The 25,878-nt window shown below is 37.2% G+C and overlaps 1 protein-coding gene across 1 annotated transcript in view; it reads right to left on the bottom strand.

Moving 5' to 3' along the window:
• Positions 1-212: 212 nt before the first annotated feature.
• Tmem30a (transmembrane protein 30A) overlaps positions 213-25,878 on the bottom strand; it is a 29,599-nt gene continuing 3,933 nt past the window's right edge. Inside the window, exons 2-7 of the mRNA XM_041679540.1 lie at positions 12,814-12,921; positions 9,536-9,643; positions 8,522-8,609; positions 7,458-7,607; positions 6,263-6,469; positions 213-3,590 (exon numbers count right to left, since the gene is read on the bottom strand). Coding sequence (XP_041535474.1) covers positions 3,397-3,590; positions 6,263-6,469; positions 7,458-7,607; positions 8,522-8,609; positions 9,536-9,643; positions 12,814-12,921 — 855 coding nt within the window. The 3' untranslated portion in view covers positions 213-3,396. The remainder of the gene's footprint in view (positions 3,591-6,262; positions 6,470-7,457; positions 7,608-8,521; positions 8,610-9,535; positions 9,644-12,813; positions 12,922-25,878) is intronic.

The raw sequence follows: 25,878 nt of genomic DNA, 5'->3' as shown, positions 1-25,878 counted from the left end.
TTATTAATTTATAAATATAATTTATGAATAATTAAATAATTATTAATATATTTATTTTGTATGTCTGTGTGTATAAGTCTCTGGAGAACAAAAGGAAATTTCTGTTGAATTATTCTTTTTCATCATAATGGCTTTAGAATAACTATCTGACTTTGGAAACTGCACATAACTCACTTTAATATATAAAAGCAAATAAAGTCACTGTGGTCTCATTTGGTTTATAGACAATGTATTTATTTTAAAATTTCAAATGACATGATGAAAAATGTGCTTTTCACATTTATTGACTGATGGGTGCATGGACCAAAGTGAGCTTTAAAATATGTTACCAAATCATCCCAATCTACAACAGGCATTTATACATCAAAACTATGTAACAGTAACACCTTTACCCCCTAACACACTTAGAACTACCATGCTCACAAAGAACAAAAAGCCTGCAACTTAAAGAGCAGATGTAATAACCCTCAAGCAGTGTTTCTTCCATGCAGACAGCTGAGCATAATTGCCAAGTACCCACCTCTCACTTGTTCCTGCTTTGTTAGGGTTTTCGCTAACTGCCTCCTTGACTTGATTGCTATCACTGTCCATTCCCCAACCTTAGCCAGTCTGCCTAGAAGTTGGGTAACAATCTCACTACTTCCTGGTAAGAACAGATGATCTTCAGTAACATAAGTCTTGTGATTATATTGTCAGTGATTAATAAATATAATAATTTGATAATTGATGACATTTTATCAAATGCACAGATAGAGAAGTTAAAACAGTGGTTCTCAATCAATGCAACCCCTTAATATACTTCCTCATGTTGTGGTGACCCCCCAATCATAAAATTATTTCATAGCTACTTCTTAACTGTGATTTTGCTACTATTGCGAATAGTAATATAAGTATCTGATATGCAGAACATTTGATATATGATCACTGTGGGGGTCACGACCCACAGGTTGACAACCATGGAGTTAAAACCTGGTCTCCCTAAGCCTGGTTAAAACTGAGCACTAACCACTAGCAAGATCAAAGGGACATTGTTACTTTAGTAAGACACTTAAGCATAGCACAATTAATTTTGTTCACTTTTATTAATACAAACAGAATGTTAACTTTTAATATAACTAAGGTTACAAATAAACTGTCACTATCCAATAAACAAATAATAGTCACTTGAATCTTAATTGAATTATTCTCTATTAGAACACAGTTATTTTCTCCAGTTTATTTTAAACTGCCTTATAATTTCAATGAAACATCTTAGCTTTTGCTTACTGAATAATTTTTTTCAGTTGGAAAATATCTCATGCCAAAACATTTCCTTGCAAATTAACACATTTTTCTAAGCCTTCTGCTTAGTTGCCTTAATGCCATCAACTTTTCTACACACGAATGTCCCATTTTCTTCATATGTACAATAGTTTTTGATTTCCAATGACAGGAGCCAGGGAAGAATACAGATCATCAATGCACTTGTAAAACAGAAAGTTTCCATTGTACTTTTAAAGACTGTATCTTCTCCAGGGTGTGAAAATGTTAGGCCTCTCCAGTGCTTCTTCAGACCCCTTGGCCAAGGCAGAGAGATGCAGGTTAGCAGTCCTCTTTAAACAGCACTCACTCTGGGAAGACCGGCAGAAACATCTCACTCTTATGAAGAATCCCCCAAATAAACTGAACATCACATGCAAGAGGGACAATTTTCAGAATAATAGTATTCCGAATGACTGACAATAGTTTTAGAGAAAGAAGAACTTATGTCCTGAGAAATTTTTGTATATCCATCAATCAAGTAACCCATGCAAGTAATATTTTTATAAGTTAAAAGTCACCATGAATTACAATCTCTTTTAACAGAATTTCATATCATACAAAGCTTAAGTGTGTCAAGTTTCTACTATGAACCATTGATTTTTTTGTTATTTTAAGCACATATTAATTTAAACTGAAACATTACTCAGATTTTAAAATATAACCGAAGGAAATCATAACAAAGTCTAAAAACCCAAGTATTTACTACATAAATATGAATTACTTTAGTGTAAAAACAATTAAGAGATTTCAATGCAATGAAGTCAACTCTGATTAATACATACATTTTCATGCATGTGAAAAAATAATTTACATTCACTTCAGGAATAACTTCCATAGCAAACAAATTACAGCATTTATTCAATAAAGGAATATTAAAATAATTCTAGTTAGAAAATAAAATAACTTCAATCAGATATATTATAATTTTTTATCATGTACATACTCCAAATCCCTGCACCCTCCCCTAAATTTAAGTAGGAAATGTATAGAACATCTTTTTTAAGGTTTATCTTAGGAAAACTAATCAAAACATTACCTTCATTAAAGAGAATATATATATATATATACATATCCATATTTGTTTGACCTGTATGCGAAAATTTAATGAAATATGGAAGAAATTAGGATTTCAATTTTTTCTGGGCTATAATATTAGTACTAAGTCAAAATACTTACCTGCTAAGTAAGAACAGCTTGAGGTATTTCCAAGGCAGAGCAATTATCTTAACACTACACACCACAATAATGAAAAGTCTCTCTTGAACATTTACACCTGGTTTACAGTTGACAGAGGATGAGGGTTGCCAAGCAGCTGTCCCATCTCACCTAAATTCTTTCTTCCCCTACGAAGTATAAGCTTCCAGGGAGAAGATCACATAAAAACATTTCAAGTAGCTTGGACTCCGGAATGCAACATTTTAGTCAAATTAAAAAGAATTTAAAATTCTATCCAAGACCTACCTGATCTTTTTAGATATTAAAATTTTCTATACTGGACAAGGGAAATTTTCTGAAATCAAAGTCATTATCAAATAACTATAATAGAGAAACTGAACACATGACCCCCTCAACAAGGAGGGATCTTAAGCCTTTACACACAACACAAGAAAATGAAGTGCTTTACTTATGTTTAGACTTTCTACAATCTGAACTGTAACCAAATTTCAAAAGGTTAGTTAAGTCATACACTCATACATCTCAGAATCCCTTTCTGCACACAGTAGGCACACGTAACCAACATCATGTCAATGTAATGTTATCAACACAGCACAAGCATTTAAGCAGTAGACTCATTTCACATGACAGAGGCTGTATGCATCACACGTGGCCTGTCCCAATAAAAAGCAGACATTAGAATGCCATTTTAGCAGTTACAATATTGATATGATCAATATAACTAATTTTTATACCCGTCATATATTTTCATAAGTCATCCATATGTAAGAAGCAAAGGACAAAGGCTGTTTTGTTTTGTTTTTTAAATTATGTGCCAACTTCAAAATGACATACTAACCAGACATCAGCATTCAAAAGCTAGGTTGAAGAGGACTGGCCTTGATGCACATGCAGTAGATTTGTTTTCAGAGTATAAAATTAAATGGTGATGTCAGCAGTATTACTACTGTTTCTATATTTATGATTAATTACTAGTAGTACAACTCCCAGAAGGAAGGAGATGGATCCAATAGTGATATAAGCAATTCCCAAAAATGGATTTTTTCCTCCCATCCAAGATATAGTGCTTAAGATCATCCGTTTTCGTCCATCAAAAGAATGTACGGGATAATCTGACAAGGGTATAGGAAAACTTTTTGTCTGTGGTACTTAGTATTTAAAACACAAATTTTAAAGTTAACATTTAAAGCCTATAATTCACTTATATAAATACCTTGCTTGTATATTCTGAATCAAAATAAATAGACAGGCAGACAGACAGACAGATGGACGGACAGACAAACGGATGGATGGAACTGTATTCTTTTGTTATTTTTTTTTTTTTTTTTTTTTTTTTGGTTTTTCGAGACAGGGTTTCTCTGTAGCTTTGGTGCTTGTCCTGGAACTAGCTCTTGTAGACCAGGCTGGCCTCGAACTCCCAGAAATCCGCCTGCCTCTGCCTCCCGAGTGCTGGGATTAAAGGCGTGCGCCACCACCGCCCGGCTCTTTTGTTGTTTTTGAGACAGGGTCTCACTACGTAGCTCTGGCTGTTCTGGAACTATGTAGACAAGGATGATCTTGAAGTCATAAGAGATCAGCCTGACTTATTTCTAAGTGCTGGAATTAAAGACATGTGCCACTATGTGCTACAAATAAAACCAACTTAAAAATCTAATTTAGGAGTCGGGGCAGTGATGGCACACACCTTTAATCCCAGCACTCAGGAGGCAGTGGCAGGCAGATCTCTGTGAGTTCGAGGCCACTGGTCTACAAGAGCTAGTTCCAGGACAGACACCAAAACTACAGAGAAACCTTGTCTTGGGGAAAAAAAATCTAATTTAGAAAAAATTCTTCATATATAACTAGACACTAAACCCAGGGCAAGGCACTCTATCCCTGATAAACATTTCCAGACCTGATCTAGTGCAATAATATTACTAGTAAAGGCCAAAATGTTTTATCAAAACAACGAAATTCAGATCTATATAGTATCTTGGGTAGTTTTACTCTTTTTTTATTACCTAAGAGAGACTAAAAGCTTCAAAGCAATGTAATATGGAAAAATATTTCAGATGAGCAGCGATGATGCCCAAATAGGATGTTAACAGACAAAAAGCAGAAAAATATCTGAAGTCTTACACATGTAGCGACAAGACAGAGCACTCTAAGTAGAGGGTCACAAAGTATGATGCTCAAGTTTTAGCCGGCTCACTTGATGCAATAACAAAACTCATGTTCTGAAAGAACTAACAGCTCAGACAGTGCAGAAGTCAAAAGTGACTGTTAAGGAGAGAGCAGGGAGGAGAGAGCAGTGTGTGGCGGGGAACTATTTACATGGCCCATTCTAGGGTGCTGGCAAGAGAGGAGAGAAGACAAAACACTACAATTTGAACTGAAGCTCCTGACAAGGGGCACAGCTGCAGCCTCAGGCCACAGTCTGGAGGTGTGGCAGGCCCCACTCTAATTACGGAAATCAATCCTAGCCTAAGGCAGGAATCATGACACTTAATCCAACTCTGCAAGTACAGTATCAAATCAACTATGTCCTTCCTCTAAAAATATGGGCTTCCACTTTACCTCCATTCAACTGTGCTCTTAATTTCCCCTTACCTTGTACTTTCACAGCTAACTCCTGAAGGTCTGCAAGCCCCCAGGTCCCTGTCAGTCTTTGAGATGTCCTGCATTCTTCCTCAGTGTTCTCAGTCCTCGGGACTCTGCTGTAGACTCCCCTCATGAGAACTCTCTGCCCTTTATGAAGTGCTCCAGACCTTCTCCTGTGTTCTAGAGTTGGCTACACACTGGCAAAACTGCTCCTCAACAGGCATAGTTTCAAAGCCATGGTGCACTCAGTCAGTCACTATTAGACCATGTTCAGTTGTATAACCAAAAGCTCAACAACTAAAGGTTATCCTTATTTTAAAAATTAGCTTATTAGTCACTTACTAATTTACTATACAACTCAAACTAGAAAACAAAAACAAAACCCTAGTGTCAGAGGCAGCTGAATCTGTGAGTCTGAGGCCAGTCTGTTCTACGGGGACAGAGAACTCCAGGCCACTCAGGGCTGCATGAGAGCCAGTCTCAAATAACAAACAAAGAATGTACTTATGGTTTATCCAGATAATAAAAAGTGCTAAAATCCAACACACATTTAAAAGATTAATATTTGGATATCTTTATATATACTGTGTATATTTGGGCAAAATACTTAAAATGATGGGCAAAATACTTAAAAACACTGAACTTTGTTAAGGATAAAAGGAACTGTCTAAGCCGGGCGGTGGTGGCGCACGTCTTTAATCCCAGCACTCGGGAGGCAGAGGCAGGTGGATCACAGTGAGTTCGAGACCAGCCTGGTCTACAAGAGCTAGTTCCAGGACAGGCTCCAAAACCAGAGAAACCCTGTCTCGAAAAAACCAAAAAAAAAAAAAAAAAAAAAAAAAAAAGGAACTGTCCAGTATTTCTTTTTTTATAAAAGTCTGCTTCTGGCCTAAAAGGATCACCCAGTGGGCAAAAGCACTTGATGTACAAGCATGATGAGGTAAATTCAATTCCTGGAACCAACTCCACAAAGTTGTCCTTTTACCTCCACACATGTACCTTGGCACATGTGCACATATCATACATGAATACATAACAATGAAGACTTTTAAAATTAAAAATGAAAGTATAAGAGTCTATATTCAACTATCAATACCACAAAATAAATAAATCTAGAGTACAAAGTAACATGCCACATAACTGATGTAAGACAATCAAATTCTTTGAAGCTCTATGTGTGCACACAACCATAAAAAAAGGATACTGTATGTGATGTTCAAATAGTACTGTCCAGCTGGTAATGTGGGATGTAAATCATTTCTCCGCTCTATAAGACGATACAACTTACGGAAAGTAGGTAACGCTGCAGTACGCATCCAAACAATGAAGTCCTCATTTATGAATCCATTATTATCCTCATCAGGGTCTAGCATAAAAACTGGTTTATGCCAATTTACTGGCTTTATTGTATCTTAAAGATAATTTGGGGAGGGAGAAAGATGTGAAAATAAAATATTCAATTCTATGAACAGTTTCAATGAAAATGCATAGTACTAAAAAAGCAAAAAAAAAACAAAACACAATCTGAATATTATTAAAGCTATAAATATATCCACATCCTAAGGATATCTTAAAATCTAAAGAAAAGCTAATTCTATCTATAACAAAAACTAAAAAGACAACTGCTACCTCAAGAGACTACAAAAAGGATACTAAATAAGAGGCAGATTACTTAATGCAAAAATATAATGTTAAGAAACATGGGGGGCAGTGAGATGGCTCAGCAGGAAACAGCACTTGCCACCAGATCTGAGGAACGAAGTTCAATCCCCAGGACCACATGGTTAAAAGGAAGAACAGATTCCCACAAGCTCTTCTGACTTCCCCATATGCACTATAACACATGCATACATAGATACATATATATACATGCTTATACATACAAAATAAATATATAAGTGCACAAATAAATTTTAAAAAGAAATATTGCATTACGAAACTAAGGCAGCACAGAAACAAAAATATACGTGCATTATAAAATGAGGGCCAATTAAAACAAACTGTCACAGTTTGTAAAGACTACAGCTGAAATCATCAAAGAAATTCAAATCAATAAAAAGCACACATTTCCTTTACAATTTTAGTACATATGAACATTTTCATAACTTAGTATAATGCTGAGAAAGAAAATGCTGTTCTTTAAAAAAAATAAATGAATTAAGCCAGGCAGTGGTGGCGCAGCCTTTAATCCCAGCACGAGGGAGGCAGAGGCAGGCCAATCTCTGTGACTTCGAGGTCAGCCTGGTCTACAAAGCGAGTTCCAGGACAGGCTCCAAAGCTACAGAGAAACCCTATCTCGAAAAACTAATAATTAATTAATTAATTAAGGCTGAAGACAAAATTTCGGTTACGTTACTAGAACTACTAGGTTTTGAACAAGAGGGGATATTATGTTTTACCTTTAAATTTTTCTTCGAGGCTTTCTTTTCCAGGTGGATTTCTGAATTTCACATTTTTATCTGTCCACCAAGCAATACCTTTTCTCTTCAAAGGAATTGGTACAGGTGTGGGATCAGATTCATTGGCAACCAGAAACAATTCTAATGTATCTAAGTATAAGGAACAGAAGCTATTATCAACAACTACTAAAATCCATAGCATCTTATTTATTCTATGAGAAATGAGAATCTGGAACTTGCTCTGTAAGTAGCTGACAGAGAAGGCCCAGGCTAAACGCACATCATTTTGAACAACTTTAGAATCTTCGTTTACTAGACATCTAGGCCACTTTCCTGAATGACTAGCTGACATTAGAAGATCAAGAATTTTAATAACACTCCAAATAAAAGGGCAGCAGCATCCTTTTTCTCTTCTCTTTCTTTGGCTACTGTTGAATTCCTAACAGCTCCTGCCTTTCCCATTTTCTGTACTTGGTAATCACACATGGTATTCAGTTCCTGAAACACAGTTGGTACAAATGAACAAGTTCTGTTGAACCAACTATCAGGGACACAGTGGAAAAACACACACAAAAATATTTCATTAATGTTTATGTTCTAAAATGATACTATTTGGGGGGTACTGGGTTAAATAAATTATTCAAGCTAATTTTACTTGTTTCCTTTGAGGTTTTAAAAATAAGTACTAGAAAATTTGAAATGCTTTGTATTTATGGTTTGAATTATATTGCAATAAGGCAATGCGTATCTAAATAATCAATTAAAACTCTCTTTTAATGGTATAAATCAGTGAAAGTAGCTCTGTGGTTTTTACTTTTTTACAAGAAATAGGAAGATTCTACTTTCTTCTCAGAGATAGGAATCTATTTTCATAAAAGAACATTCAAAGGGAAGCCACAGAGAATTTAAATCCTATTCATTATCTGAGTATTTTTATCTTGAAGGTGAATTTCATAATTTCATTCATATTACTAGACTATTACAGTTTCCTACTCCCAAGCATAGTTTCCTAAGTGCACTCAGTTCTATTCACTTGCCTACATGGATGTTTGTATCTAGCATACCGTTAAACATGCTGTTGGCAATAGCTCCACATGGAGCAATTGGTTTGTCTTCATTTCTTCGATAAGGTTCACATTCCTTACTTGGATTCTAGTTTCCAGGACAAAAAAGAAAGAGAGAGAAAGAAACTGTCATCTAGATATCTGGAGAAATGATGGGCTACTCTTAATTACTAATTAAAAATTCTGCCCCTGTATTTTCCCCACTCATAAAATATATGAGTCTGTAAAGAAAACAAGCTCTAAACTAGCACATTTAAATACTCAAAATATTCTTTAATGTCACACTACTTTTTAAATACAATGCTTATTCAACTAGATCTACATAGCTATACATAACTTAACAAATTTAATATTTTGATTTTCTTTTTTTTTCCTTTTTTGGTTTTTCGAGACAGGTTTCTCTGTGGCTTTGGAGCCTGTCCTGGAACTAGCTCTTGTAGACCAGGCTGGCCTCAAACTCACAGAGATCTGCCTGCCTCCGCCTCCCGAGTGCTGGGATTAAAGGTGTGTGCCACCACTGCCCGGCAATATTTTGATTTTCCTATCAACAGAGAAACCACAACCACAAAGATTTCTGATTGAGAAAATCTAAATGACTTATCAATCCAGCTGTGATACCCAATAAAGGGCATAATAGCTGAGAGTAAAGACATTCTAGCCTCATTAATAAAAACTGAATACAACCAATGCTTCAAATTTTGTAATTTGGAGTTAAATCTAAACAATAAGACCCAAACAGAACACACTTACCCATCATTCATCAGAACCCCGTCCCAAACAGAGCTAGAGCCCAAACTCCCAATGACTACCAGAAACGAGCAGGGAGTGGTGGGCTAGAGAAGTTATTAAGTAAAAAAGCATTTTAACTAAAAATTTCTGTCAAAATTAGACATAACAAGTAATACTTTAGCATTAGTATCCCATGAGATAGGTACTTTAATATTTCAGAATGAATATTTATGATGTTCCTATTTCACAGACGCCACATTTCTATATATCATCATTTTTACTTACAAGCAAAGCACTAGGGTCTCCATTTAACTGGCTATCATCTCGAGATTTTACATAACGACGATGATTTTGATAGAAGTTAGACAGTCCATAATACATAAACACATTGCCCTAGAGAAAACAGAAAGGGAAAAATGTTTTAACAAAAAAAAATTTGTTTCATATTTTGTAAAACTTAAGCAATCAGTAGTGGTGTGGGACAATAGTCTGTATTCTGTCAATTATATTTTAAATAAACACTGACTGGCCAGTAGCCAGGCAGAAAGTACAGGCAGGACAACCAAACAGGAAGTAGAGGGGTCAATGAGAACAGGAGAATTCTGGAAAGAGGAAAGCTTGTCTGCAATTGTGACCCTGCCACAGAAGAAACAAGATATGACTGCCTTGCTGAATAAGGTACAGAGCCATGTGGCTATCACAGACAAGAATAATGGGCTAATATAAGTTATAAGAGTTAATAAGAAGCCTGAGCTAATGGGCCAATCAGTTTATAACTAATGTAGACCTCTGTGAGAGTTCTTTGGGACTTAACTACTGTGGGAACCAGGCAGGACAGAAAACTGATACTGAGATGAAATAGCAACAAATTATACAACAAAAATTGTACAATTAAATATAAATGAATTCATAATAGAACAACTATACTCTAACTCTTAAATTCTTAAGTTTTAAAAGAAGGGGAAATATTACTACCTTTGAATTAGGTACTGAACTAAGCAGTCCTAGGTACACTGCACTAACTGGCTTAGGAAAGCTATTTACCAAATACTTGATAATCACTGGAATTACAATTGTGATAGAGTATTTGTCGGGAATGTTCATGTGTAAGGCCCTGAATTCAATTTTCAACACCACAAAAGCAAGCAAAAACACAAAAATAAATTATGCAATTGTAAATAAAGTTAAAGAAGTTATGCTACAAAAGCACACAACTTTTAAACTATCCTTAAAGTGTTGTGTGCAGTCTGCAGAGATGACTCACTAGGTAAAGTGCTTGCTGTGCAAGCATGAGGACCTCAGTGTGAATTCCAGCACCAACATGAAAGTCAAGCATAGCAACATCCATCTATAATCCCAGAGATGGAGAATGATGGGGATGGAGGAAAGGGAGGAGACAGGCAAATACAGGAACCTTCTGGCTAGCCAGTCTCATTTAAATGACAAGCTCCAGGTTCAGATAGAAACTTGTCTCATAAAATAAGGTGGCAGGAAGACATGCATACAGCATACTGCACACCTACACACAATATGCACAAATTATTATTTTCATTAAAAAATAATATTGAAAAATATTAGTGTACTCTGAGCTACTTTCAATATAAAATTTTCGCTAATTCAAATTGGTTTTTATCCAATTAGCATCTGCCTTTCAGAAAAATGATCTGAAAACTCCATGCCCCACCACCACCACTACCAACACAGTGTTTCTCTGTGTAGCTTTAGACCCTGTCCTGGAACTCATTCTGTAGACCAGGCTGACTCTGAACTCACAGTGTTCTTGGAAGTGCCTCTGCCTTCCAAGGGCTGGAATTAAAGGTGTGCGCTACCACCACGTGCTTAACTTTTTTTTAAAGATTTATTTATTTGTCTACTTATTTATTTAATGTGTATATGAGTGTTCCAACTGCATTTACATCCTTGCACCAGAAGAGGGCATCAGATCCCTCTATAGATGGTTTTGAGCCACAATGTGGTTGCTGGGATTGAACTCAAAACCTCTGAAAGAGCATCCAGTGTTCTTAACCGGAGTCCTGACCTGAAAATTTTTTATTTATTGTCCAAATAAACTGTAAATGGAATACGAGTATATAATTTCAATAGGATGTTACATATACTATTTTTCCAATTTTAAAGTTATTGTACCAAATATTTAATAATAGCATCTTTATACATATATATCCTTTTACTTTGCTCTTATTTTTGCTCATTACTCTGCTTCCCACCTTGCATTGGTCCCCTTCTGTCCTCCAAATATTCACCCCCATGCCATAGACTGCTAGAAATTAGCAAATTAGTAGTTGTTAAAATATATTAAGTTATAATGCTTTATAATAATAATTAAGAGTGGTACTCTTATGAAATCAACTTCAAAAATATCTTGGGGAAAATAAATAATACCCATATATTGAATTAACTACAAGGTGCTAAGAAACCATCTGATTAGCAGCAGGAAAAATGTTATTTCTCCTTTCTGATTACAGCGTCTCTAGAGAGAGAAAGAGGAAGAATGAAATATAAAGAGAATATATATATGTGAAATATATATATATATATATTTCATTTAAAGACTTGAATACTGATGGGTTTGGTGGAAGAAGCATGTAATCCCAGCACTCAGGAGGCAAATGGAAGATCATTAATTCCAAGCAAACCTGAGTTACACAGCAAGCCTAATGCTGACCTAGAATACATAATGAAATTATGCATCAAAAACTAAATAAATGAATGAAAATGTTGATTTTTAAATAGCAAACCATAAACCCCTACACTATACACAAAAGAGGAGATAACAGAACTTCTAAGTTGTTCAAACTCTCCCATTTCTTCGGACTCCCAGCATCTTTATAGTTTGCCCACCCACACTGAAACTGCACTTTTCAGTCTTCTCTCAAAAGGGTTTTCACAGCTTTGTCCAAAGCCAAAGGCACTGTTACGTCAGTGCAAGAGCATCAATAACCACGAGATGGCTTCTATCCACCAGAAGCTATTAAAATTATCACTACCTGTAGAAAATCAAGGAAACTTGAACCTTGGCATGAACTATGTGACAGCTTTGCTTCCTGAAGAATGTTTTTAAACTGAATTTTCAGATGAAGAGCAGGAAAAACTCTATCCGTGCCAATCCTTTCCCATATGCTCAGTTACCAAGAACAGAAACCAGTATTAACACTACATGGGTGCACGAACACATGCACACCCACACCTACAGCCACACAAACACGGGCTGTGCTGAAATACCAAACTATAAAATATCAATAAAGTTATAACTTTAAAATACAAGCACAAGATTTCTACCATTAAAAATGTGGCTAGTGAATATCAAAAAGATGCCTTAAATTTTGTCAACAAAATATTAAAAGGCAAAGAACTCAAATAATGCATTTAGTTATCAGATTTAATTAATTTAATTATGCAACAACTAGATATATAGAATAATTTTCAAATGTCTATAGATTCAAATAAACTAAGCTGATTTCCCAATACAAATTAAGAATAAAAAAAAAACTATCAGTATTTTGTACAGCATGACTTTTTCTAACATAATACTTTAAGACACAAACCTCAAATGACTGTTCCAGTGTGAAGTTAATGGTACAAACACAAGATGTCACATTCGGAGACAAACATTTATTGCAGGGGCTGGAAGGTTCTGTTCCAGTGTAATCAATCTGTAAGAGAAAAAGGTTGAGCAAGCAATTCCTTGGAGCAGAGAGAAACCTAAAACTTGCATAACCTACTATTAAAAGAAAAAGTCAGTCCAACAAAGCAGTGTGCAGCCTAGACAAAACTGCTGCTGTGCCTTTATCAATGTGAGGCACTAAATACGAAAGAAGCTTTTGTGTACTGTTTTCAAAGTACTCCCTTTACGCCCAAAGAAATCTATGTACTGACAGAACTGTAAGCGTAAGATTCGAAAACTCGACTTATAAAGATGCAAATGGCTACGAGCTCTAAACTACTAAAATGCCAGATTCATAGATAAAAACTTTTCTTCTTAAATATGACAATTTTAAAGATTCTCATAGTCACCTCTGTTTTCTACAGAACATTTCCAAATTGAGAAAAAAACAAAGAGGGGAAAGAAGGATGGGAGCAGGGAAGGAAACCTATGGGCTGAGAAAGTAACTCATGGTAGAATGCTTGCCTTGCATGCACAAGGAACGTACTTGATCCCCAGAACCATCAGAAACTGCAGAATACTTCTCCCCACCAAAAAACCTGGTGCTAAGTCTGTCACCAATTTGACCTTGGTTCCTGCATGCTTCAGCATAGGAATATCCCAGTGACTATAGTTTCTTTAGTTACTTGGGTGTGCCCTTGATTCACATCAGAGTTTACATGAAAACAAGATTGTTCACTGGTCCCAGAAAGACTAAACCTGTGGCCAGGGGCTTTGGCTCAGCAAAAGCTGTATGGACAGAAGTAAGGCCATAAATGTACAGCTAAACTACTATGCAGCCAGCATTCAATCAATTATGCCTAATCATGTGGTCCTGCACTTCAGTCATAGACTGCTGCACAGGGAGCTGTCTGGTTGGTAAGGCACAGATATGTTAGAAACCTGATGTACCCTAAGTACACAGGGAAAGGCATGGAAACTCTATGTTCAGACCCCACCCTTTGTGTTTCTTCCAAAAACCTTCCTCTTCCCCAGCATATGGCATTTTAAGGAAAACAATCTTATGAGAGGCAGGAAGATGAGATCATGGGAGCCTTCTGACTTTGGAGCAAAAAGTGTGTTTAGCCTAGGGAACTGTTTTGTATCCAAAGTAAGGACAGTTATTAGGGACTATGCTTTGAACCTGTAACATCTGATGCTAACTCTGTCAAAACTGAATTTTACAATACCAGGTAGTCAGAAGACCAGCCCTCGTACCCAAAATTCTTCTTTTCCATTATAAATAAGAAAAAAAATTAAACACACTTTATTTTTTTTTAAGAGTACTTTTAGTAGAATCCCCATATAGCTTCTGTGTATAGATGCACAGGCTAACCTGTTGTTACGTTTGGTTAGGAAGTGTCACCTCAAAAGAGCCTATATACGTTGGGATCTTGCTTCTAGCTGGAGTGCTATTTTGTGATGCTCTAGAAACTGAGACGTGGGCCTGACTAGAAGCAAGCGGGTGGATAAGGTCCTAGGTAGTAGCTTCCTGTCCCTGTCCACCTCCTCTAACTACTTCCTGCTCACCATGAGTAACCCCCACTACATGTTTCTGCTACCATGATGCTCTGTCTCATTTCAGACACAGGAACAAAGCAAGTTATGAGCTGAATGTCTGAAGCTGTAAGCCAACATGAATGAATCTTTCCTTCCTTGAGTTGTTTTGCTCAGGTAACTACTACATCCACAATTAATATCTTCCCCCAAAGTGAGCTATTACAACAGTAAATGAACATTGACATTATCATAATCTTAAGTTTATAGTTTAAGGTTCAACTCTTGGTTGGCAATTAATAACAGAGAATTATATATAATATAAAATACTTCAACTGACTTTTAAAATTTTTCCTGTCTAGATGGTGGTTGTGACATGTGGCTTTAATCCCAGCCAGCGCTCAAGAGGCAGGTGGATCTCTGTGATTTCAAGGCCAGCCTAGTCTACAAAAGCTAGTTCCAGGACATACTCCAAAGCTACAGAGTCTCTGTAAAACCCTGTCTCGAAAAAAACAAACAAAAATCTGTCTTTTATCCATTCATCCTCTGTATTAAATCATAGTAAGCACTGCCTTTTTTACTGTCTTCACAGTTTTGTCTTTTCCAAAGTTGGAGTCATACTATAGGTAGCCTTCGCATACTGGCTTCACTTGGTAATCTGCACTTAAGTTTCCTCTACATCTTTGCAGAGTTTGATGTACTATAGTTTACTTATTCACCTACTAAAAGACCAAATTGTCTTGAATGCACAAAGATCCTCTTGCTTCTGCCTCCAGAGAGCTAGACTAAAGGCGTGTGCTACCATGCCCAGCAGTCTACAGTATTTTTTACAACAGTCCCAAGTGGGTAAGGCCCTTTCTGTCTTCTTTGAGGAATGTGTCTAATCAGGTCTTATGCTCACTTCTATCAAGCTGCATCATTTTCATATTTTAAGTGTTCTTTAACAATTATCTGGTATTATTTTAAATTATTTTCTGCCAGTCTATGATGTATCTTCTAAATCTTGATAAGAATAAGCAGTCCAAAAATTTAAAATAAAAGTTACCTTTATAATATAAAAAATTAAAATTAAAATTTGTACCTAGAAAACAAAACACCATATAAATTATAACGTAATTTTTCAAAAACTACAATTGCCTAAGAAAACTTGGTTTTATCAAATTGTTAATGTCTTGTACAACTGTTTTTCACAGAAGCTTGTTAACTAGTAGAGCTGTGTTTTAATTATTTTTCATTGCAAATATCACCAATAAACAAGGCATGTAACTAAAAAAAGAAAACTAAATGAAGATAGAAAAGCACACATGAATTTCATTAGACCAGCAAGCTACAACTCGGTACCAAAGCCTGCTTGTACACATCAGTCCAATTACATACTAAATTTGTCAGAATAAGTCACAAAGGAAACTGTATTTTTTTTTATTTTTTTTTTATTTTTATTTTTATTTTATTTATTTTTTTTTTTTTTGGTTTTTCGAGACAGGGTTTCTCTGTGGTTTTGGAGCCTGTCCTGGAACTAGCTCTTGTAGACTGTATTTTTAATTTCACATTTTCTTTCTCTTAAGACTTACCTATGAAATAAGTATAGAAACCTTTCAAATCACCCTCTTTAACTTGACCACCACTTGTTAGTGTTGAACCCTGAAGTCCAATCACCGAGGAGTTGCCCCAAGAGACCACTCTCACACCACACTTGATGTAAAAGCAGAGGATTTAATTAATTCTGTAGCAACAGGGTCTTTCAGCATTCAAGAAGCCAAAAAGACCCTGAATAGCTGGTGCAGGCTACTTTTAAAGCAAAAAGAGATAAAAAACAAGGGGGGGGGGGTGGAGAACTCTGGTATTGTTTTCCAACTATTGGGACTGGCTTATTCAAAGGGCTATTAACAATAATTGGTCCGAGCCAGGACTGGAGGGCAGTTGCCAGATCAGGTGAGATAAGAGGAAACATTTGAGGGTTACTTTGACCCCTTCCCAGGGACTGAGTCAAAACATCAGGAAATGAGTCAACATCTTAAGAGTTATCTTGCCCCAATTTCAATAACTGAGTTCTATCTAGAGAACATTCACAAAGACTCGGGGAGATGGAAAGTTTCCAACATTTCAGTACGTTTGTGGGTAATTGTCAGATTCCTGATTCCCCGGGGAGGAGAGAAAGCACTAAAAGTAATAGTAAGCAAAAAGATAGACTTAACTAAACAAAAATAATCTGATGGAATTGGAAATCATATTATACTTTAGTATAATAAAACTTTGTATTTTATTAGAATAATAATTATTAAATATCAAATAATACTTAAAATAGATAGCTATAACATTCATCATGAACTGCTGATTATAAAAATACATTAAGCCGGGTGGTGGTGGCTCATGCCTTTAATCCCAGCACTCAGGAGGCAGAGGCAGGTGGATCTTTGTGAGTTCAAGGCCAGCCTGGTCTACAAGAGCTAGTTCCAGGACAGGCTCCAAAGCTACAGAGAAACCCTGTCTTGAAAAAAAAAAAAAGAAAAAAAGAAAAAAAGCATTAAAAGTTACATCTTTTAACTTCAGGTAACTCTGAAAACAGTGTTTTTAAAAGTCATTATAATTAACCTTTAAATTTTAATAGGAGTAAGGCACAGTAGAAGGTACAAGAACATACAAAATAATGGCATATTGTACCATCAACAGTTGACAGTTTTCCTTTATACACATATTTTATCTGATCCTTACCAAAATCCTACTGTGCTACCTCCATTACATAAAAAGAACATTCTCAGGAACTTTCCCACATGCTAGTCTAGACTCCATCATCTCTGACTCAAGCCCAATCAACACTCCTTCTACTAAACACCTTCCCCCAGGAACTGTCTTCCACTCTACCATCAGGCAGCCTTCATTAGCAAAGACAAAAATACAAAGAAAGCTGTCGACTGGTTGGCACAGAAACAATCATTAGCAAAGAATCAGTACTTTTTAAAAGAAGTAAGAATTTAAACAAATTCAAGAAAGAAAGAAAAATATATAGGCAACATTGGAAAAGAAATATTTAAAGATGATGAGAATAAACTTTGTATTGTGGAGAATTTTCAAGATGGAAAAGAAATGAGACAACGCTAAGGAAGGAAGTGAGCCACAAAGGCATGCATAGCACATTTTACTACTTTTATCACATGTGTTGTGTCTGACACATACGTACGCACTTAATACAAATCATCTTCAAGAGTAGGGGCTGAAGACACGGCTCAGCAGTAAAGAGCTCTTACAGAGGACTCAGCTTCCATCCCAAGCACCACCTCTAACTCTAGTTCCAGGGGATCTAAGGCCCTCTTCTTACCTTTGTGGGCACCAGGCATGGATATGGTAAACAGTCGCATATACAAGCAAAATACTGGTACACATAAAATAAATAAATCTTTTAAAAAGTAGGTGACCCTTGTTGGGCGGTGGTGACACACACCTTTAATTCCAGTACTTGGGAAGCAGGGGATCTCTGTGAGTTAGAGGCCAGCCTGGCCTACAAGAGCTAGTTCCAGGAGAGAAACCCTATCTCGAAAAACTAAAAAAAAAATTGTGATTATGATTATTTTCCTTATTTTAAATAAGAATAGCACTTGGTTCAATCCCTAGCACCAAAAAATCCCTGAGCACCAAACCAAATACACAAAACCAGTCCTTAATCAGGTGGATCTGATGCTATTTTCCATTTCTGAACTGACTTAAATTATAAGGCACCCCAGCAGGTGTACACAGAAGCATATAGGGTAAGAACTGCTGCAGAATGGGGGGTGGTGTCAGGTCCCCATATATATGGTGTGAGAAATGGTTTCTACCAACCACAAATACTCCACTTCTACCCTTTCTTTAAAAAATACTTTAAAGATTTATTTTATGTTTGAGTACTCTATCTGCATGTATGCCATAAGAGGGCATCAGATCCCACTATAGATGGTTGTGAGCCACCATGTGGTTGCTGGGAAATGAACTCAGAACCTCTGGAAGAGCAGCGAGTGCTCTTAACCTCTGAACCATCTCTCCAGCACCCCCTACTTCTTCTTATGCCCCAGGCAATACGACCCATGCTATGCCAGGCCCACTGTTAAAGTCTTAACAGTGCCATTGTGTCACTTTATAATAATGATCCCTGTTACAAGCCAAATCTGCCAGCTGCTGCAGCCAAAGAACCTCACAGATGTACGCACCCCCACCCCCAGCATCTCACTTCTCACAGCTGCTGCAAACCGGAAAGGCTACACAGGTCTCACAAGGAAAGGGGCCTCCACCCTCACAAGCCCATGAAGCCCAAGGCAGCTAGACTACACTGACTCTCCTATCCAGAGTCTCTGTGATGTGGTCACCTACCACAGGCTGCATAGTAACATAGCCCACATCCTCACAGTTCAGGACTTCCCTTTCTACGGAACCCTTTAAGAATAGACACTTCACTTTGTCTACCCACTACTCAATCCTCATACAACTTGCTGTAAGATTAATAAATCTCTTATCTGAAGGACCACTGTCACTCTAGAACCCTCCTTTTGCCCTCCCTCTCCAAAACCTACACTTCAGTCCTAAGGAGAGGAAAGACAAGAGACACCTGTGTGTCTCCTTTCCACTACCAGACTATCATTACCTTGTTTCATTGGCAAAATTGGTGTGTTTAATATAACGTAGAGCTGAATGTGGTCTCCCAAGAGAGGTTTTTTACTTGTTTAAAAAAAAAAAATCCAAAATGCTTCCATCTATGCCCATCTAAGAAAATGGACAAAGAATTCTGACAGAATAAAAAGGGTGGGGACTTTAGATCCACAAACCAGGACTCTTCTTTTCTAAAAATATTAGATATCTAAGACTCCATTTTCCTCCACCTAAGACAATAAATAAATAAACAAAAAACATATCTGTGGCAGAGAAGAAATGGGAGCATTCTGAGGCCCAGACCCTTTTACCCCTATGAAAGAAAGGACCTGTAATCTTGTCTTACACTTAATGTGCACCTTCTAGTCAGTCCAGTGGTTTTCTGTGCACTTAAGATAACTTAGTGGGAAGGAATTAGATTTTTGCTCCTCTCTCACTTAATCACACTGAAAAAAACACACACACACACAAAAAAAACAAAAAAAAAAACAACTTACTTTCCTTCATCAATTTGAGTTCATTCGTTTCTTTTACAGCGTTGGGTTTATAGATCCAAGTGCTCAGAATGACTTAGCTATACAAAACTGTTTAATGGCTTCTCACTAAATTGCCTGTAGTCATAATATCAGCTGTGTAAAGTGCACCCTAACATGCACTACTTTAATCTGATCTATATTTCCCTCTCTTCTCACTCTGCCACTGCCACACTGGCTTCTTTGTGGTTCCTTCTTCTATTTTTTTTTTTTTTTTTTTGGTTTTTTCGAGACAAGGTTTCTCTGTGGTTTTGGAGCCTGTCCTGGAACTAGCTCTTGTAGACCAGGCTGGTCTCGAACTCACAGAGATCCGCCTGCCTCTGCCTCCCGAGTGCTGGGATTACAGGCGTGCGCCACCACCGCCCGGCTTGGTTCCTTCTTCTAAACACACTCCTCCGCTGCTCTTACTATTTCTGCATGGGTAGTTTTCCCCCACATATCAACACTATTACTTAGGGTTCCCCAGCACATGCTATTTTGTGGCAATATATTACAATAAAATACATTCTAAGAGATTGAAACTTTGTGGGACCTCACACTCAGAATTAATAATATACCTTAAGGTCACTTTTGACAGCTATCCATTGTGTACACAGCCTGTTTGTTTAACCTGCTTTTAAGAGAACAAAGTAGCAATCAACCTTAAGTGCCTGAGATTTCCCATTGTAGCTCAACCTTTACAATCAATTGTAATCAACAGTAGCTGTTATAGTAATACATAGCTGTAATCTCAAAGTGTGCACTTTTCCATGGCCCTGACCTATGCAAGTGTATAATTTGCTGAAAGCAGCAAACATGGAGGTTGAAAGCAATCTTCTAAACTGAATGTCCACTATAAATATTGAACACAACATTTAGATATTGCTTGATAAACAATGATATTTGTAGTACTGTTTAGTGTCTGAGTCAGTTGTGGTCTGTTGAAATCAGTGACTTAATTTCCTTGTAAGCTCTTAAAAGATTTTTGTAAAGTATCCTTCATTCCTTCCCCCATGTAATACTTTCTGTGCTATTCAATAAAGATAGGGCAAAGCCCTCTGTTAGGGACAGATATACACAGGGCGGGGGGGGGGGGGGGGGGGGGGGGGGGGCGGGGACAGAGAGAGAGAGAGTCGGAGTCATACAGCAGACAGATACACAGGGACAGACATAGATACCAGCACAAGACCAGAATAACAGATTTGCACAGATTCAGATACATGGAATGGTCAGAGAACAAAAGACACCAGAGGCATGAAGTAGAAAATTCAAGTCTGGACTTGCTTTGGTTAAATGACTCCAAAGGGAAGTTCTTTTATTTCTTTCCTTAATGCGATATCGAAGCATTACTGGTGACTTGCGAGTTAATCACTAATTTGTTTAATCCATGCACTACTTGAAACTGCAAACCATCCTTCAACCCTTCCGTTTCCCTCTGAGCATTTTCTTTTCTTTTGTTAAAAGATTTATTTATCTATTATGTGTACAGTAGTCTCAGTATTCTGTCTGTATATATGCCTGCAGGCCAGAAGAGGGCACCAGATTTTATTACAGATGGTTGTGAGCTACCATGTGGTTGCTGGGAATTGAACTCACCACCTTTGGAAGAGCAGGCAGGGCTCTTAACCGCCAAGCCATCTCTCCAGCCCCCCCCCCCCCCCCGAGCATTTTCTACCATCTAACACACCTCAAAAGCAGCAAGTTAAAACGTTAATTAATGATTGATAAGAATGAACAAAATTGGGCTAGAGAAATGTCTCACCCAAAATAATATGAGAATAATAGAATCGCATTAAATTAAAAATTAATAAAGTCCTAAAATATTAGTTAAATTTTATTTGCAAACAATTAATGTAGGATGTTTTAAGAGAAAATTACACAAATTTATAAGCTGAACAGAACTCATTTAAAAGGTTGAAGAAAAATGTAATGATATTCAATATCCCTTACATAGTTTATATTATATATATTTATAATATAACATATTCTATCCTAATGTATTAGCAAAACCACGTAACAAATTTGTTCTTCACATAAAAATAACACAATCTATTTTCCTATGAAATTCAACTCAATACTACATATTTACCCAAGACTTTCATGTCTAGAAGACCTAATTCTCATTTGGCTGATGTACCATTTTACTAGATGGTGAATATTACTACAACCCTGTGATGCAGAGAATGACTACTAACAAGCTCTCACCCCAATTTTTGTGTTACTTTTCTTGTTAGCAGAATAAAGCTAAAATTTCCAGCCTGCCTTGGAGCTAGTGTGACTATGGTAACAAGTAGGGTTGGTGCAGCGTATCAGCTACCAAGAATCTTTTTCCCTTAGCCCTTTGTTCGTCCTTCATTCTACACTGTTGATACCCAGAAAAGACAACCAGAAGTCTGGCCTCCAACTTGAACCTTGAGCTTGAAAGCCAGTCACAAAGAATTGTTCTGGTGGAAGCTTCACCCCAGCCCCTGGCATCCATAGGCCCAGAGTATGGATCATTCTGGTGGAAGCTCTAACCCAAATCTCCTCCCCCATCTCTTTCCAAATCCTGCTGCATCTCAGAAAGCCAAATGATGACCCAGACCTTAGAGATGCTCAAGATCACTCCCATGGGGCATTTAAACTGCCCGCCCCCCGAAAACAGACACGTGGTTTTCCAGTATTCCTTGCCCATCTCCTCTATTGGGGGGGGGGGGGCGCTGAAAATCAGGAGTGTTTTTATCCATTAAACCTGGGCTTTTTCTAATTCAGTCTGATTTGGTCTAATTTGGATTGCTGTGTTGGTGGAGAGGCTTATCAGGATGCAGAAACTTTTCTAGAATGTAAAAGGCAGCTTAAAAACTTTATACAGATGGTTCTGTAACCCCCATATTATGTTCCTAAGGCATGTGATATGCAATGAAAATCTTGGCTGCCCACTGTTGAATTGCTGATGGGTATATATCATGTCAATCATACCTGCTATTGAATGCTGGAAGCAGAGCTTAGTGAACTGTTCTTGTGCAAGCATAAAAGGTATTAAGAATGCTGAGACAAATGAGGACAATGGAGGTCCAATTAACAAGGTTTCAGAAGGGAACAACAACTCTATTAGAAACTGGGACATGGGCCAGTGGTATGACATTTTGGACTATGATTTTTTCTCTGCCAATATCCTGAGAGCCTAAATAAAGTTTAATTTAAAGATAATGAACTGATTGGTTTGGCAGAAGAATGTTCAACACAGGATGGCATTCAGATTGGTGCTGAAGATGCAGCTGTGATACAGAGATCAGAACCACTGTAGATAAGACGCCTGTGCTGAAACCCAAAGACACCTGAGGTATATCTCAAGCTGGCAGCAAAAGCTGGCAATAAGCATCCTCCATGTGATATAAGATTGATATTGTCGTGAAGAGAAACTAAGAGGCAACATATGTCAAGTCAGAGTTCCCTCAAAGAAGTCATGAGAAGACACTGTAAGTAGCTGCGAAACTGAAGACTCAGACTCCAGGAAACTGAAGATGCCAGGGCCTTAGGGGGACTGCCAAGGCCAGCTACAGAAATGGAACCCAAACAATTACTTTAGAAGCCCCACTCAAACGCTGGACACAGAGCTGTAGTATTTGATGTTTCCCTGGCAGATTTTTGTTTTGCTTTGGTACAACTCTTTTATGCCCCTAGCTGTTCTTTTTTAGAAGAAGAATGTTTGCTTAGTATCATTATATGTTAGAAGTATGTAGCCTGGTTTTAATTTTCTCGATGCACACTGTTAAGAGACTGGACTTTTAAAGTGTTAGAATTTTTTAAGACAATGAGGACTTTTATGGTTGAACTGCATTTTATATTATGATGTAAGCCTTTGGGGACAAGGAATGTCATGACTTAAAGGTGATGTTTTAAACATCAAATTGACAAGTAGAGTTGTGGCGGTTAGTTTTAATCTCCATCTTGCTATAGTCTAGAATCATTTGAAAAGGGACTCTCAATGAGTGGTTGTCTAAACCGGGTTACCCTGTGGTATGTCTGTGGAGAACTGTCTTGAACAGGTTCACTGATACAAAAAGATCTAGATGAAAAGGGTAAGGCACCATTCCCTGGATTGGGTCCTGAGCCACATAAAAAAGGAAAAAGTTCTTGGCTGCAATGTGGACTGAAACCCAGAAGTGAGCTAATATAGCCCCTTTCTCCACCAAGTTCCCTTGTCAAGGTGTCTTATCACAACAAGAAACAAAACCAGGGCACATGCACTACCACATCAGCAAAAGCTTGTCTTTCTTTGAACTGCTCCGGCACACTCTGCTGCTGCCACTCACCTAGCAATGATCAATTTTCCTATAATGCTTCTTTGCTTTGCTCCACACCCCCATAGTTTTTGGGTTTTGTTTGTTTTTGTTTGGGGGGGGGGGTTGTTGGTTTGTATAAATCTCTATGTAGCTAAGTTTGGCCTTGAACTCCTGATCTTCCTGCCACCCATCTTTTAAATGTCGAGGGGTGATACACTATCACAGCCAGGGAAGTGCTCTGTCACTAAGTGACATCTGCATCTCCTGCTACTCTAAATCATTTCTTCCCCAAAAGGAATGCTCTCTGCTGGAAAAATAAAATAAAATAAAAGGAGGGTGGGGGGAGTTCTGTCCTCAAACTTTTTCAAAGAAGTACTTTGTATATAGAAAATGTCCAATGCGGGCTGGAGCGATGGCTCAGAGGTTAGGAGCACTGACTGCTCTTCCAGAGGTTCTGAGTTCAATTCCCATGGTGGCTCACAACCATCTGTAATGAGATCTGGTGCCCTCTTCTGGCCAGCAAGCATACAGTCAGACAGAATACTGTATACATAATAAACAAATAAATCTTTAAAAAAAAAAAGTAAAGAAAATGTCCAACGCTGATCAAAAATTCTTGATAAATAGAGAATGTATGAGTTTTCACTATCAAATAACCCCTACATCCCCTGTCAGCTGAAACTCAAGGGGAGCCTGACTAATGAAACCTGCCAGTTGTAACATTCACTAGTTTTCAAAGACAAAGTCTACACAGGAGGAACAGTTCTAAACCTCAAAGGAAAAAAGAGGCTCTCAAAGTAGAAGAGGGGACGCAAAACCCCTATTTTGAAAATTAACATTGTTTAAACGGCAAAAGTATATATATATAAAGCACAGTTCAGAATACAGTAAGCTTAAGACCTTGCAACTAGCTTAAATCCTAGTGACGAAGCACCAGGGGCAGTACAGGACAGAGAGGGCTAAGGAGGGTGGCTAAAATGTTACAGGCAACTATGAATGTTCCCCTAAGTCAACCCAAGACTTCTTAGTAATCCTAAAAGCACAGCTTATTCCTAAGTAATAGCAATGTGGGGACAAAGAGAAATTTGAAGGACATGCATTTTTACACTGTATACAAGGAGAGCTGGAAAACTCCATTTTTGAATGTAGATTTACCTAAATGGAAATCGATAGAAGGCCTAAATAAGTCACATAACAAAATGCTGACTAATAAGGCAAGTCACTTTAAGTATTAGTCACTTTAAGTTAAAAGGGGCATTTTAAGTACTTAAAGAATTTTCTGAAGTCCTCAGAATGAGTAATTTGCACTACCACTTTAGTATTAACTGCTAAATTTACCAGTACGTGTCTTTAAAACTCGGAATATGGGGGGCAGATTGTTTTGTGTCTATAAAAGGTTAGAAAATAAATATTTTAGGATGCAGAGACAGAAGAAAGTTCTTGACTAAAAAGAAAGAAGGGTTTGCACCTTTTTGGCTGATGAAATTCAAGATATAATCACAACAGTTATATACAATTTCTCGGCAGCAACATAGCTCTACTTCTTAAGAACCTAATTCTTTGAGGAAAACATCCCATACAACTGTTACTTAAGTTGGTATTTCCTATAACCAAACTGATTGCAAATGCTCTTCTGGAAAACCAGTCTCAGTCCTGGCCCTAAAATAAACACTCCAGCAGCTACTTACTGGAAACAAAACCCTATTACTCAAAGCTCTTAATTGCCAACGGTTCCCTATTTAGTTACTGCAATACATTTGAGCATTAAAATCTTTAAATTTCTTAGCATAAATGCCTAATCTTCAACCATCATTTCTAAGAAACAAGTTATCCTTCCTTGATTCTACACTAAAGTTTAAGTAAAAACAAGATTACTAAGCACAGATGAAAGACTTAATCTTCTTCAAGATCCTTACAATCTAAAGATTCAAGCTAGAAAGAAATAAAAATATAGATAGCAAATTTTTATCAGAAACAGAAACAGAAAATAATCAAGACAAAATAACAGTAGAAAATGAAAGTTAAAAAAAGAGTATAAGAGGGAATTTAGCAAATTGGGGAGAATGTTGCTAAGAT

Source organism: Microtus oregoni, unplaced genomic scaffold, assembly GCF_018167655.1.
Source record: "Microtus oregoni isolate MIOR12 unplaced genomic scaffold, Mior012 000032F_ref0000030, whole genome shotgun sequence".
Lineage (NCBI taxonomy): Eukaryota > Metazoa > Chordata > Mammalia > Rodentia > Cricetidae > Microtus > Microtus oregoni.
The sequence above is the reverse complement of the archived record's forward strand: the minus strand, read 5'-3'. Positions and strand labels throughout refer to the sequence as shown.